This window comes from Glandiceps talaboti, chromosome 18, assembly GCF_964340395.1.
Source record: "Glandiceps talaboti chromosome 18, keGlaTala1.1, whole genome shotgun sequence".
Classification (NCBI taxonomy): Eukaryota; Metazoa; Hemichordata; class Enteropneusta; family Spengelidae; genus Glandiceps; species Glandiceps talaboti.
Genome location: NC_135566.1, coordinates 22009481 through 22022114, shown reverse-complemented (window position 1 = coordinate 22022114; position 12634 = coordinate 22009481). Strand labels below are relative to the sequence as shown.

Sequence of the window (12634 nt, the reverse complement as noted above, 5' to 3'; positions counted from 1 at the left end):
CTTTTAACATATGTTACCAAGCGTTCTAAGTCAGGCATAGCTGACAGTAACCACTTTTAACATATGTTACCAAGCGTTCTAAGTCAGGCATAGCTGACAGTAACCACTTTTAACATATATTACCAAGCGTTCTAAGTCAGGCCTAGCTGACAGTAACCACTTTTAACATATATTACCAAGCGTTCTAAGTCAGGCCTAGCTGCCAGTAACCACTTTTAACATATGTTACCAAGCGTTCTAAGTCAGGCATAGCTGACAGTAACCACTTTTAACATATGTTACCTACAATTCTTAGTCAGGCCTAGCTGCCAGTAACCACTTTTAACATATATTACCAAGCGTTCTAAGTCAGGCCTAGCTGCCAGTAACCACTTTTAACATATATTACCAAGCGTTCTAAGTCAGGCCTAGCTGACAGTAACCACTTTTAACATATATTACCAAGCGTTCTAAGTCAGGCCTAGCTGACAGTAACCACTTTTAACATATATTACCAAGCGTTCTAAGTCAGGCCTAGCTGCCAGTAACCACTTTTAACATATGTTACCAAGCGTTCTAAGTCAGGCATAGCTGACAGTAACCACTTTTAACATATATTACCAAGCGTTCTAAGTCAGGCCTAGCTGCCAGTAACCACTTTTAACATATATTACCAAGCGTTCTAAGTCAGGCCTAGCTGACAGTAACCACTTTTAACATATATTACCAAGCGTTCTAAGTCAGGCCTAGCTGACAGTAACCACTTTTAACATATATTACCAAGCGTTCTAAGTCAGGCCTAGCTGCCAGTAACCACTTTTAACATATGTTACCAAGCGTTCTAAGTCAGGCATAGCTGACAGTAACCACTTTTAAAATATATTACCAAGCGTTCTAAGTCAGGCCTAGCTGCCAGTAACCACTTTTAACATATATTACCAAGCGTTCTAAGTCAGGCCTAGCTGACAGTAACCACTTTTAACATATATTACCAAGCGTTCTAAGTCAGGCCTAGCTGACAGTAACCACTTTTAACATATATTACCAAGCGTTCTAAGTCAGGCCTAGCTGACAGTAACCACTTTTAACATATATTACCAAGCGTTCTAAGTCAGGCCTAGCTGACAGTAACCACTTTTAACATATATTACCAAGCGTTCTAAGTCAGGCCTAGCTGACAGTAACCACTTTTAACATATATTACCAAGCGTTCTAAGTCAGGCCTAGCTGACAGTAACCACTTTTAACATATATTACCAAGCGTTCTAAGTCAGGCCTAGCTGCCAGTAACCACTTTTAACATATGTTACCAAGCGTTCTAAGTCAGGCCTAGCTGACAGTAACCACTTTTAACATATGTTACCAAGCGTTCTAAGTCAGGCCTAGCTGACAGTAACCACTTTTAACATATATTACCAAGCGTTCTAAGTCAGGCATAGCTGACAGTAACCACTTTTAACATATGTTACCTACAATTCTAAGTCAGGCCTAGCTCTTAGTAACCATTTTTAATATATGTTACCTGGAGTTCTAAGTCAGGTCTTGCTGCCAGTAACCACTTCCAACATGCAACTGCTGTTTCCATGGTTGCCTCTGTAAATACTTTGATGGGGGCCCAACATAAGCTGTGAAGTAATTTACGATTCAAACCTGAAGATTCAATAAAAGAGAAAGACAATGTGATAACAATGTCTAATATACACTATTGAGCATAATTTTATATTTATCATTATTTTCTTTATATTGTGTACGAGAGAGAGAGAGAGAGAGAGAGAGAGAGAGAGAGAGAGAGAGAGAGAGAGAGAGAGAGAGAGAGAGAGAGAGAGAGAGAGAGAGAGAGAGAGAGAGAGAGAGAGAGAGAGAGAGAGAGAGAGAGAGAGAGAGAGAGAGAGAGAGAGAGAGAGGGGGGGGAGGGAGAGAGAGAGGAGAGAGAGAGAGAGAGAGAGAGAGAGAGAGAGAGAGAGAGAGAGAGAGAGAGAGAGAGAGAGAGAGAGAGAGAGAGAGAGAGAGAGAGAGAGAGGGAGAGAGGGGAGGGGGGAGAGGGAGAGAGTTTGTGTGTGTATGTGTGTGAATGAGTGTTTGTGTATGTGAGTGAGCAAGTGTGTGAGTATGTGTGTGAGAGTATGTGTGTGTGTGAGTGTGTGTCTGTCTGTGTCTGTCTATGTGTGTGTTTGAGTGTGTGTATGTGTGTCACGTACCTTGACTTGAAATCAGTAGAGCACACACTCTGAATAAAGCGTGTGTAAAATTGTCTTCAGATTCCACCTCACAAGCTTTCTCCAGTTGTTGGGTCAAGATATTAGGTAAACTCACACCTAAATCAGAATCTGCATAGATAGCTTTCATCCCGGCAACCTGAATTATAAACCATTTGAATTTGTTAGTAATGTTACCGAATTAAAATAGTACAAACTGTCTAGAAGTATCTTACTCCATAAACATATACATGTAGATGCAATGCCCCACCCCATAAACATATACATGTTGACACAATGCCCCTATAAACATATACTTGTAGATGCAATACCCCATAAACATATACATGTAGATGCAATGCCCCACCCTATAAACATATACATGTAGATGCAATGCCCCCCATAAACATATACATGTTCACACAATGCCCCACCCCATAAACATATACATATTGACACAATGCCCCACCCCATAAACATATATATGTTCACACAATGCCCCACCCCATAAACATATACATGTAGATGCAATGCCCCCCCATAAACATATACATGTTGACACAATGCCCCCCCCCCCCATAAACATATACATGTAGATGCAATGCCCCCCATAAACATATACATGTTGACACAATGCCCCACCCCATAAACATATACATGTAGATGCAATGCCCCCCATAAACATATACATGTTCACACAATGCTCCCCCATAAACATAAACATGTAGATGCAATGCCCCCCATAAACATATACATGTTCACACAATGCTCCCCCATAAACATAAACATGTAGATGCAATGCCCCCCATAAACATATACATGTTCACACAATGCTCCCCCATAAACATATACATGTTGACACAATGCTCCCCCCATAAACATATACATGTAGATGCAATGCCCCCCATAAACATATACATGTAGATGCAATGCCCCCCCATAAACATATACATGTTCACACAATGCCCCCCCATAAACACATACATATTGACATAATGCCCCACCCCATAAACATATACATGTAGATGCAATGCCCCCCCATAAACATATATATGTTCACACAATGCCCCCCCCCATAAACATATACATATTGACACAATGCCCCACCCCATAAACATATACATGTAGATGCAATGCCCCCCCATAAACATATACATGTTCACACAATGCTCCCCCATAAACATATACATATTGACACAATGCCCCACCCCATAAACATATACATGTTGACACAATGCCCCCCCCCCAAACATATACATATTGACACAATTCTCCCCCATAAAAATATACATATTGACACAATGTCCCCCCATAAATATATACATATTGACACAATGCCCCCCCCCCCATAAACATATACATATTGACACAATGTCCCCCCATAAACATAAACATGTAGATGCAATGCCCCCCATAAACATATACATGTTGACACAATGACCCTCCCATAAACATATGCATATTGACACAATGTCCCCCCATAAACATATACATATTGACACAATGCCCCCCTCCCATAAACATATACATATTGACACAATGCCCCACCCCATAAACATATACATGTTCACACAATGCTCCCCCCCCCCATAAACATGTACATGTTCACACAATGCTCCCCCCCCATAAACATATACGTGTAGATGCATTGCCCCCCCCATAAACATATACATGTAGATGCAATGCCCCCCCATAAACATATATATGTTCACACAATGCCCCCCCCCCCATAAACATATACATATTGACACAATGCCCCACCCCATAAACATATACATGTAGATGCAATGCCCCCATAAACATATACATGTTGACACAATGCCACCCCCCCCATAAACATATACATGTAGATGCAATGCCCCCCCCCCATAAACATATACATGTTCACACAATGCCCCCCATAAACATATACATGTTGACACAATGCCCCCATAAACATATACATGTTGACACAATGTCCCCCCATAAACATATACATGTTCACACAATGCCCCACCCCATAAACATATACATGTAGATGCAATGCCCCCATAAACATATACATGTTGACACAATGCCACCCCCCCATAAACATATACATGTAGATGCAATGCCCCCCCCCCCATAAACATATACATGTTCACACAATGCCCCCCATAAACATATACATGTTGACACAATGCCCCCATAAACATTCACATGTTGACACAATGTCCCCCCATAAACATATACATGTTCACACAATGCCCCACCCATAAACATATACATGTAGATGCAATGTCCCCCATAAACATTCACATGTTGACACAATGCTCCCCCATAAACATATACATATTGACACAATGCCCCACCCCATAAACATATACATGTAGATGCAATGCCACCCCCCATAAACATATACATATTGACACAATGCCCCACCCCATAAACATATACATGTTGACACAATGCCCCACCCATAAACATATACATGTAGATGCAATGTCCCCCATAAACATATACATGTTCAAAACAATGCCCCCCCCATAAACATATACATGTAGATGCAATGCCCCCCATAAACATACACATGTTGACACAATGCTCCCCCATAAACATATACATGTAGATGCAATGCCCCCATAAACATATACATGTTCACACAATGCCCCACCCCATAAACATATACATATTGACACAATGCCCCACCCCATAAACATAATACATATTGACACAATGCCCCCCCATAAACATATACATGTAGATGCAATGCCCCACCCCATAAACATATACATGTTCACACAATGCCCCACCCCATAAACATATACATATTGACATAATGCCCCACCACATAAACATATACATGTAGATGCAATGCCCCCCATAAACATATACATGTAGATGCAATGCCCCCCATAAACATATACATGTAGATGCAATGCCCCACCCCATAAACATATACATGTTCACACAATGCTCCCCCCATAAACATATACATATTGACACAATGCCCCACCACATAAACATATACATGTAGATGCAATGCCCCCCCATAAACATATACATGTAGATGCAATGCCCCCCATAAACATATACCGGTACATGTTCACACAATGCCCCACCCCAAACATATACATGTTCACACAATGCTCCCCCCATAAACATATACATATTGACACAATGCCCCACCACATAAACATATACATGTAGATGCAATGCTCCCCATAAACATATATATGTTCACACAATGCCCCCCCCCCCCATAAACATATACATATTGACACAATGCCCCACCCCACAAACATATACATGTTGACACAATGCCCCCCCCATAAACATATACATGTAGATGCAATGTCCCCCATAAACATATACATGTTCAAAACAATGCCCCCCCCCCATAAACATATACATGTAGATGCAATGCCCCCCATAAACATACACATGTTGACACAATGCTCCCCCATAAACATAAACATGTAGATGCAATGCCCCCCATAAACATATACATGTTCACACAATGCCCCCCCATAAACATATACATGTAGATGCAATGCCCCCCATAAACATATACATGTAGATGCAATGCCCCCCATAAACATATACATGTTGACACAATGCCCCCATAAACATATACATGTTCACACAATGCCCCACCCCATAAACATATACATGTTCACACAATGCTCCCCCCATAAACATATACATGTTGACACAATGCCCCACCCCATAAACATATACATGTAGATGCAATGCTCCCCATAAACATTCACATGTTGACACAATGCCCCCCCCCAAACATATACATATTGACACAATGTCCCCCCATAAACATATACATATTGACACAATGCCCCCCCCCATAAACATATACATGTAGATGCAATGCCCCCCCCCCCCCCCCATAAACATATACATGTTGACACAATGCCCCTCCCATAAACATATGCATATTGACACAATGTCCCCCCATAAACATATACATATTGACACAATGCCCCCCTCCCATAAACATATACATGTAGATGCAATGCCACCCCCCATAAACATATACATGTTGACACAATGCCCCACCCCATAAACATATACATATTGACACAATGCCCCACCCCATAAACATATACATGTTCACACAATGCTCCCCCCATAAACATATACATATTGACACAATGCCCCACCCCATAAACATATACATGTAGATGCAATGCCCCCCCCCATAAACATATATATGTTCACACAATGCCCCCCCCATAAACATATACATATTGACACAATGCTCCCCCATAAACATGTACATGTAGATGCAATGCCCCTCCATAAACATATACATGTTGACACAATGCCCCTCCCATAAACATGTACATGTAGATGCAATGCCCCCCCCCCCCATAAACATATACATATTGACACAATGCCCCCCCCCCCCATAAACATATACATGTAGATGCAATGCCCCCCCCCATAAACATATACATGTTGACACAATGCCCCCCCCATAAACATATACATGTAGATGCAATGCCCCCCCCCCCCCCATAAACATATACATGTTGACACAATCTGTCTTTTTTTCACTTATTACAGATTTACACATATCACAAGAAAATCTGAAACATGTTCCCTTTGATTCTCATTTCCATGTTAAAAACTTTGTATTATGGATACATGCTTACAAGATTGTATTCCTGACATGTGTATAGACAACTGTAATTTGAATTGATCTGAATATTGAAAGGAACTTACCTCTCCAGCATATCTGCTTCTGAGACTCATGACAGAGACAAAACTTGATGAATCATTTTTTACACAGCCTGGTCTTTTGTCCAAGGCTGATCCCTGTAAAGTGACAGATACAAACTTGATATGACTTGTACAATCAGCTTTTGAAAAGAACTGACTGTGATCTGACCTCATTTGATTAAAGTGGCCAATAACAACTGGCTTTGAAGACTCCACAAGATTTCCATCCCTATTTATCAGGCCATATGTGGAATGATCTACTCACCCCAAGTGCTGCTGATGTTTTGTTATAACCAGCGAACTGTAAGGCGCTTTCTGTAGCCAGTGCTAAACCACTGTGTTGATAATGTCTATCACTGTAATTTTCTAATTCTATTAGATACTGTTGTAAATGGGACCTGGTTGCAGCAGGCGACCACTTCACTGCCTCTTGTAAGATACCACCACATCGAGCAGCAAAGTCACGAACTATGTTCTGTGAAATCAATAAACCAATTAGTCAATTGAACGATATATCCGCCAATTAATCAATTAACAACTCAGTCACTCACTTGCTCAGTCAGACAGACAGACAGACAGACAGTCAGTCAGTCAGTCAGTCAGTCAGTCAGTCAGTCAGTCAGTCAGTCAGTCATTCAGTTAGTCATTCAATCAGTTAGTCATCCAGTCAGTCAGTCAGTCAATCATCCAGTCAGTCAGTCAAGCAATCTATCAGTCAATCAGTTAGTCATTCATTCATTCATTCAGTCAGTCAGTCAGTCAGTCAATCATTCAGACAGTCATTCACTCACTCAAGTGAGTGTGTACTCGGAGTGATATAGTGTGTACTCAGAGTGAGACAATGTGTACTCAGTGAGAGATAATGTGTACTCAAAGTGAGATAATGTGTACTAAGAGTGAGATAATGTGTACTCAGAGTGAGATAGTGTGTACTCAGGCTGAGATAATGTGTACTGGGAGTGAGATAATGTGTACTCAGAGTGAGATAATGTGTACTCAGGCTGAGATAATGTGTACTCGGAGTGAGATAATGTGTACTCAGAGTGAGATAATGTGTACTGGGAGTGAGATAATGTGTACTGGGAGTGAGATAATGTGTACTCAGAGTGAGATAATGTGTACTCAGAGTGAGATAATGTGTACTCAGGCTGAGATAATGTGTACTCGGAGTGAGATAATGTGTACTGGGAGTGAGATAATGTGTACTCGGAGTGAGATAATGTGTACTCAGAGTGAGATAGTGCATGTACTCAGGCTGAGATAATGTGTACTGGGAGTGAGATAATGTGTACTGGGAGTGAGATAATGTGTACTGGGAGTGAGATAATGTGTACTCAGAGTGAGATAATGTGTACTCAGGCTGAGATAATGTGTACTGGGAGTGAGATAATGTGTACTGGGAGTGAGATAATGTGTACTGGGAGTGAGATAATGTGTACTCAGGCTGAGATAATGTGTACTCGGAGTGAGATAATGTGTACTCAGAGTGAGATAATGTGTACTGGGAGTGAGATAATGTGTACTGGGAGTGAGATAGTGTGTACTCAGGCTGAGATAGTGTGTACTGGGAGTGAGATAATGTGTACTCAGAGTGAGATAATGTGTACTCAGAGTGAGATAATGTGTACTCAGAGTGAGATAGTGTGTACTCAGGCTGAGATAATGTGTACTGGGAGTGAGATAATGTGTACTGGGAGTGAGATAATGTGTACTGGGAGTGAGATAATGTTTACTGGGAGTGAGATAATGTGTACTCAGGCTGAGATAATGTGTACTGGGAGTGAGATAATGTGTACTGGGAGTGAGATAGTGTGTACTCAGGCTGAGATAATGTGTACTGGGAGTGAGATAATGTGTACTGGGAGTGAGATATTGTGTACTCAGAGTGAGATATTGTGTACTGGGAGTGAGATAATGTGTACTGGGAGTGAGATAGTGTGTACTCAGGCTGAGATAATGTGTACTGGGAGTGAGATAATGTGTACTGGGAGTGAGATAATGTGTACTGGGAGTGAGATAATGTGTACTGGGAGTGAGATAATGTGTACTGGGAGTGAGATAATGTGTACTCAGAGTGAGATATTGTGTACTCAAAGTGAGATAATGTGTACTGGGAGTGAGATTGTGTGTACTTAATTTAGGCTGAGATCGTGTGTACTCAAAGTGAGATATTGTGTATCAGGGTTAGAGAGAGATAGTGTGACACTGTACTCAGAGTGAGACAAAGTATTTTATCCCTTACTTCTCTAGCTTCCATTGTATCCATGACAGTCAGTGTAAATTTAGAGTTTGGTACACGAACTACAGTAGCTTCCTGGGTTGGTTCATCCTCCAATGATTTGGAGAGTAATTGTAAAATATCTAACATTGCAGAAAGTACCTTGCCATTCCAGAGTAAATGAGGAAACCTGTGTTATAAAACAGTCAAAATAGAGTGAGTTCTACAACATGTACATTGTAGGATATTACAACTATAAGATTTAAATACACAACGACTCTTTCAAATTAATATATACATGCAAACATTTCTTCATATGATGTTTAACCACATTGTCACTTTGTATACATTTCATTTGTACAAAGAAGTCTTTAACCACATTGTCACTTTGTACACATTTCATTTGTACAAAGAAGTCTTTAACCACATTGTCACTTTGTATACATTTCATTTGTACAAAGAAGTCTTTAACCACATTGTCACTTTGTACACATTTCATTTGTACAAAGAAGTCTTTAACCACATTGTCACTTTGTATACATTTCATTTGTACAAAGAAGTCTTTAACCACATTGTCACTTTGTACACATTTCATTTGTACAAAGAAGTCTTTAACCACATTGTCACTTTGCATACATTTCATTTGTACAAAGAAATCTTTAACCACATTGTCACTTTGTACACATTTCATTTGTACAAAGAAGTCTTTAACCACATTGTCACTGTGTATACATTTCATTTGTACAAATTAATAGTAGCACAACTGTTGAGAGTAAACTTCTATTTTCTATTTGATTTTGTGTTCTTGTTGCTCGGCAGATTTCCTTACATTTTTTGAAGATTTTTCCTAGGCCTAATACCATCCATTGTGTTATATCTACAATATATGCAATCATTTAACTTTTGCTATGGGCATGGTCATATTGCTACGCATATCTGCATATGTATATTTTTGGAATGTTTATTCATTTGTCTTCGCTTCACTGGTGTTATATTGGCATTATAAGTCATTGTTTACCTGTTGCTATGGGCATGACCTTGTTACTAAGGACATTTGCATATTTCTTTTTTATGTTTATTCAATTGCCTACCCATCCCTGTTGTTATATTTACAATAAACCCTATCATTTGACTGTTGCTAAGGGTGTGGTTATGTTGCTTGGGCAACAAGTATGACACACCCACAATTTGTCAACTAACCCTCTTTAGAATCATTATCAAATTCATCCCCAGTAGTTTGAGATTTAAAGTTCAATATCAAAAAAATACTGCCAATGGCATTGTAGCACAACTGTAAAATTTTAAAAAATATTCATCCATATGCTAGTCCATGCTAACAATAGGTGTTCATTTGCTGAATGACTATTCAGTTGCCTATCCAACCATGTTGCTATCTTTGCGATATACGCAAACCATTTGGCTGTTGCATTGGGTGTAGTCATATTGCTAGATATATTTGCATACATTTTTGAATGTTTTTGTTCACTGGTGTATGAATTTCTGATATTATCTTAAATATGTGATCATTTGGCTGTTACTATGGGCAGGGTCTTGTTGCTAGGCACATTTGCATATATTTTTTGAATGTTTATTCATTTATCTTCCAATTCCTTTTATCTTTGCAATGTACATGATTATTTGGCTGTTGCTATGGGCGTGGTCTTGTTGCCAGGCAAATTTGCATACATTTTTTGAATGTTTATTCATTTGTCTTCCAATTCCTGTTATCTTTGCAATATACGTGATTATTTGGCTGTTGCTATGGGCGTGGTCATGTTGCTAGGCAAATTTACATACATTTTTAAAATGTTTATTCAATTTTATATTAATCCCGGTTGTTAATTTTGCAATATATGTGATCATTTGGCTGTTACTTTGGGCATGGTCTTGTTGCTAGGCAAATTTACATATATTTTTTTAATGGTTATTCCATTGTTTATTAATCCTTCTTGTTCTCTTTGTGAAATACATGACAGTTTGGCTGTTGCCATGGGTGTGGTCATGGTTGCTAGGGATATTTGGATACATTTTTTAAATGTTTGAATGTTGGAGATATGCAAATCACATGTAAATTATTATGCTGATATGTAAATTATTATGCAAATTAGCTGTCATGCTTGGCTTCAATCCCAGGGAGAACACTGCTTAATATTTCTTCATCTATACATCCCTAGATGCATTCCCATTAATATAAAGACAAAACTGCCCTACATAAAGAGGATTATGGCTAATCTATGCAAATGCAGGAAATTCAAACTGCTGTACAGAGCACTAGCTTCAGGTCTTGTTTTCAACATTTTTTCTGTGCTCCTAGAAACACACAGGTCATGTATTATGTACAAATTGTTTGTGAATGTCGTAGGATGGTAACTTGATACACAAATTAGTTGAAAATCAGTCTGTTTGTTTCATAGAATGAAAAAACCTTTCCACATGAGACAAATTCCCCTGCAAACAGCTGCTTAGATTGTGTGTCATTCAGGATTATTCAAATATGCGGCATTTGCATGTGAAAAACCCAGATATAGGGAATGTTTATATTTTGGTGATTACTTGCCAGTGAGTCATCACAAATTCTCCACCTCCAAACATACAGTCAGTCATCATGGACATGAAAACTGCACCTACAAAATCGCTGCCAGGCAGGCATATCGGATTGTATCACAACAAAAATGGATATGCACATGTATGTCATAGAACATTGTCCTAATACCAACTTTGAATGAGATCTGTTCAAGCATGTCTGAGTTATGGCTTTGGACATGGAAAATTCACAAACAAAATGGCTGCTTGGTGGCCATATTGGATCGTATCACAACAACAATAAATATGCACATGTATGTCATAGAACACTATCCTAATACCAACTTTGAATGAGATCTGTTCAAGCATGTCTGAGTTATGGCTTTGGACATGGAAAATTCGCAAACAAAATGGCTGCTAGACGGCCATATTGGATCGTATCACAACAACAATGAATATGCACATGCATGTCATAGAACACTGTCCTAATATCAACTTTGAATGAGATCTGTTCAAGTATGTCTGAGTTATGGCTTTGGACAGGGAAACTTCGCAAACAAAATGGCTGCTAGGCGGCCATATTGGATCGTATCACAATGAAAATGGATATGCACATGTATGTCATAAAACACTGTCCTAATACCAACTTTGAATGAGATCTGTTCAAGCATGTCTGAGTTATGGCTTTGGACATGAAAATTCACAAACAAAATGGCTGCTAGGCGGCCATATTGGATCGTATCATGACAACAATGAATATGAACATGTATGTCATATAATACTGTCCTAATACCAACTTTGAATGAGATCTGTTCAAGCATGTCTGAGTTATGGCTTTGGACATGAAAATTCACAAACAAAATGGCTGCTAGGCGGCCATATTGGATCGTATCATGACAACAATGAATATGAACATGTATGTCATATAACACTGTCCTAATACCAACTTTGAATGAGATCTGTTAAAGCATGTCTGAGTTAGGGCTCTAGACAGGGAAAATTCGCAAACAAAATGGTTGCT

At 39.3% G+C, this 12634-nt stretch overlaps 1 protein-coding gene across 1 annotated transcript in view; it reads right to left on the bottom strand.

Annotated features, from left to right (window-relative positions):
• The window catches only part of LOC144449831 (phosphatidylinositol 4-kinase alpha-like), a 197398-nt gene that overhangs the window by 73059 nt on the left and 111705 nt on the right, over positions 1 to 12634 (bottom strand). The window contains exons 19-23 of the mRNA XM_078140404.1: positions 9115 to 9280; positions 7138 to 7347; positions 6876 to 6968; positions 2178 to 2334; positions 1502 to 1629 (exon numbers count right to left, since the gene is read on the bottom strand). Coding sequence (XP_077996530.1) covers positions 1502 to 1629; positions 2178 to 2334; positions 6876 to 6968; positions 7138 to 7347; positions 9115 to 9280 — 754 coding nt within the window. The remainder of the gene's footprint in view (positions 1 to 1501; positions 1630 to 2177; positions 2335 to 6875; positions 6969 to 7137; positions 7348 to 9114; positions 9281 to 12634) is intronic.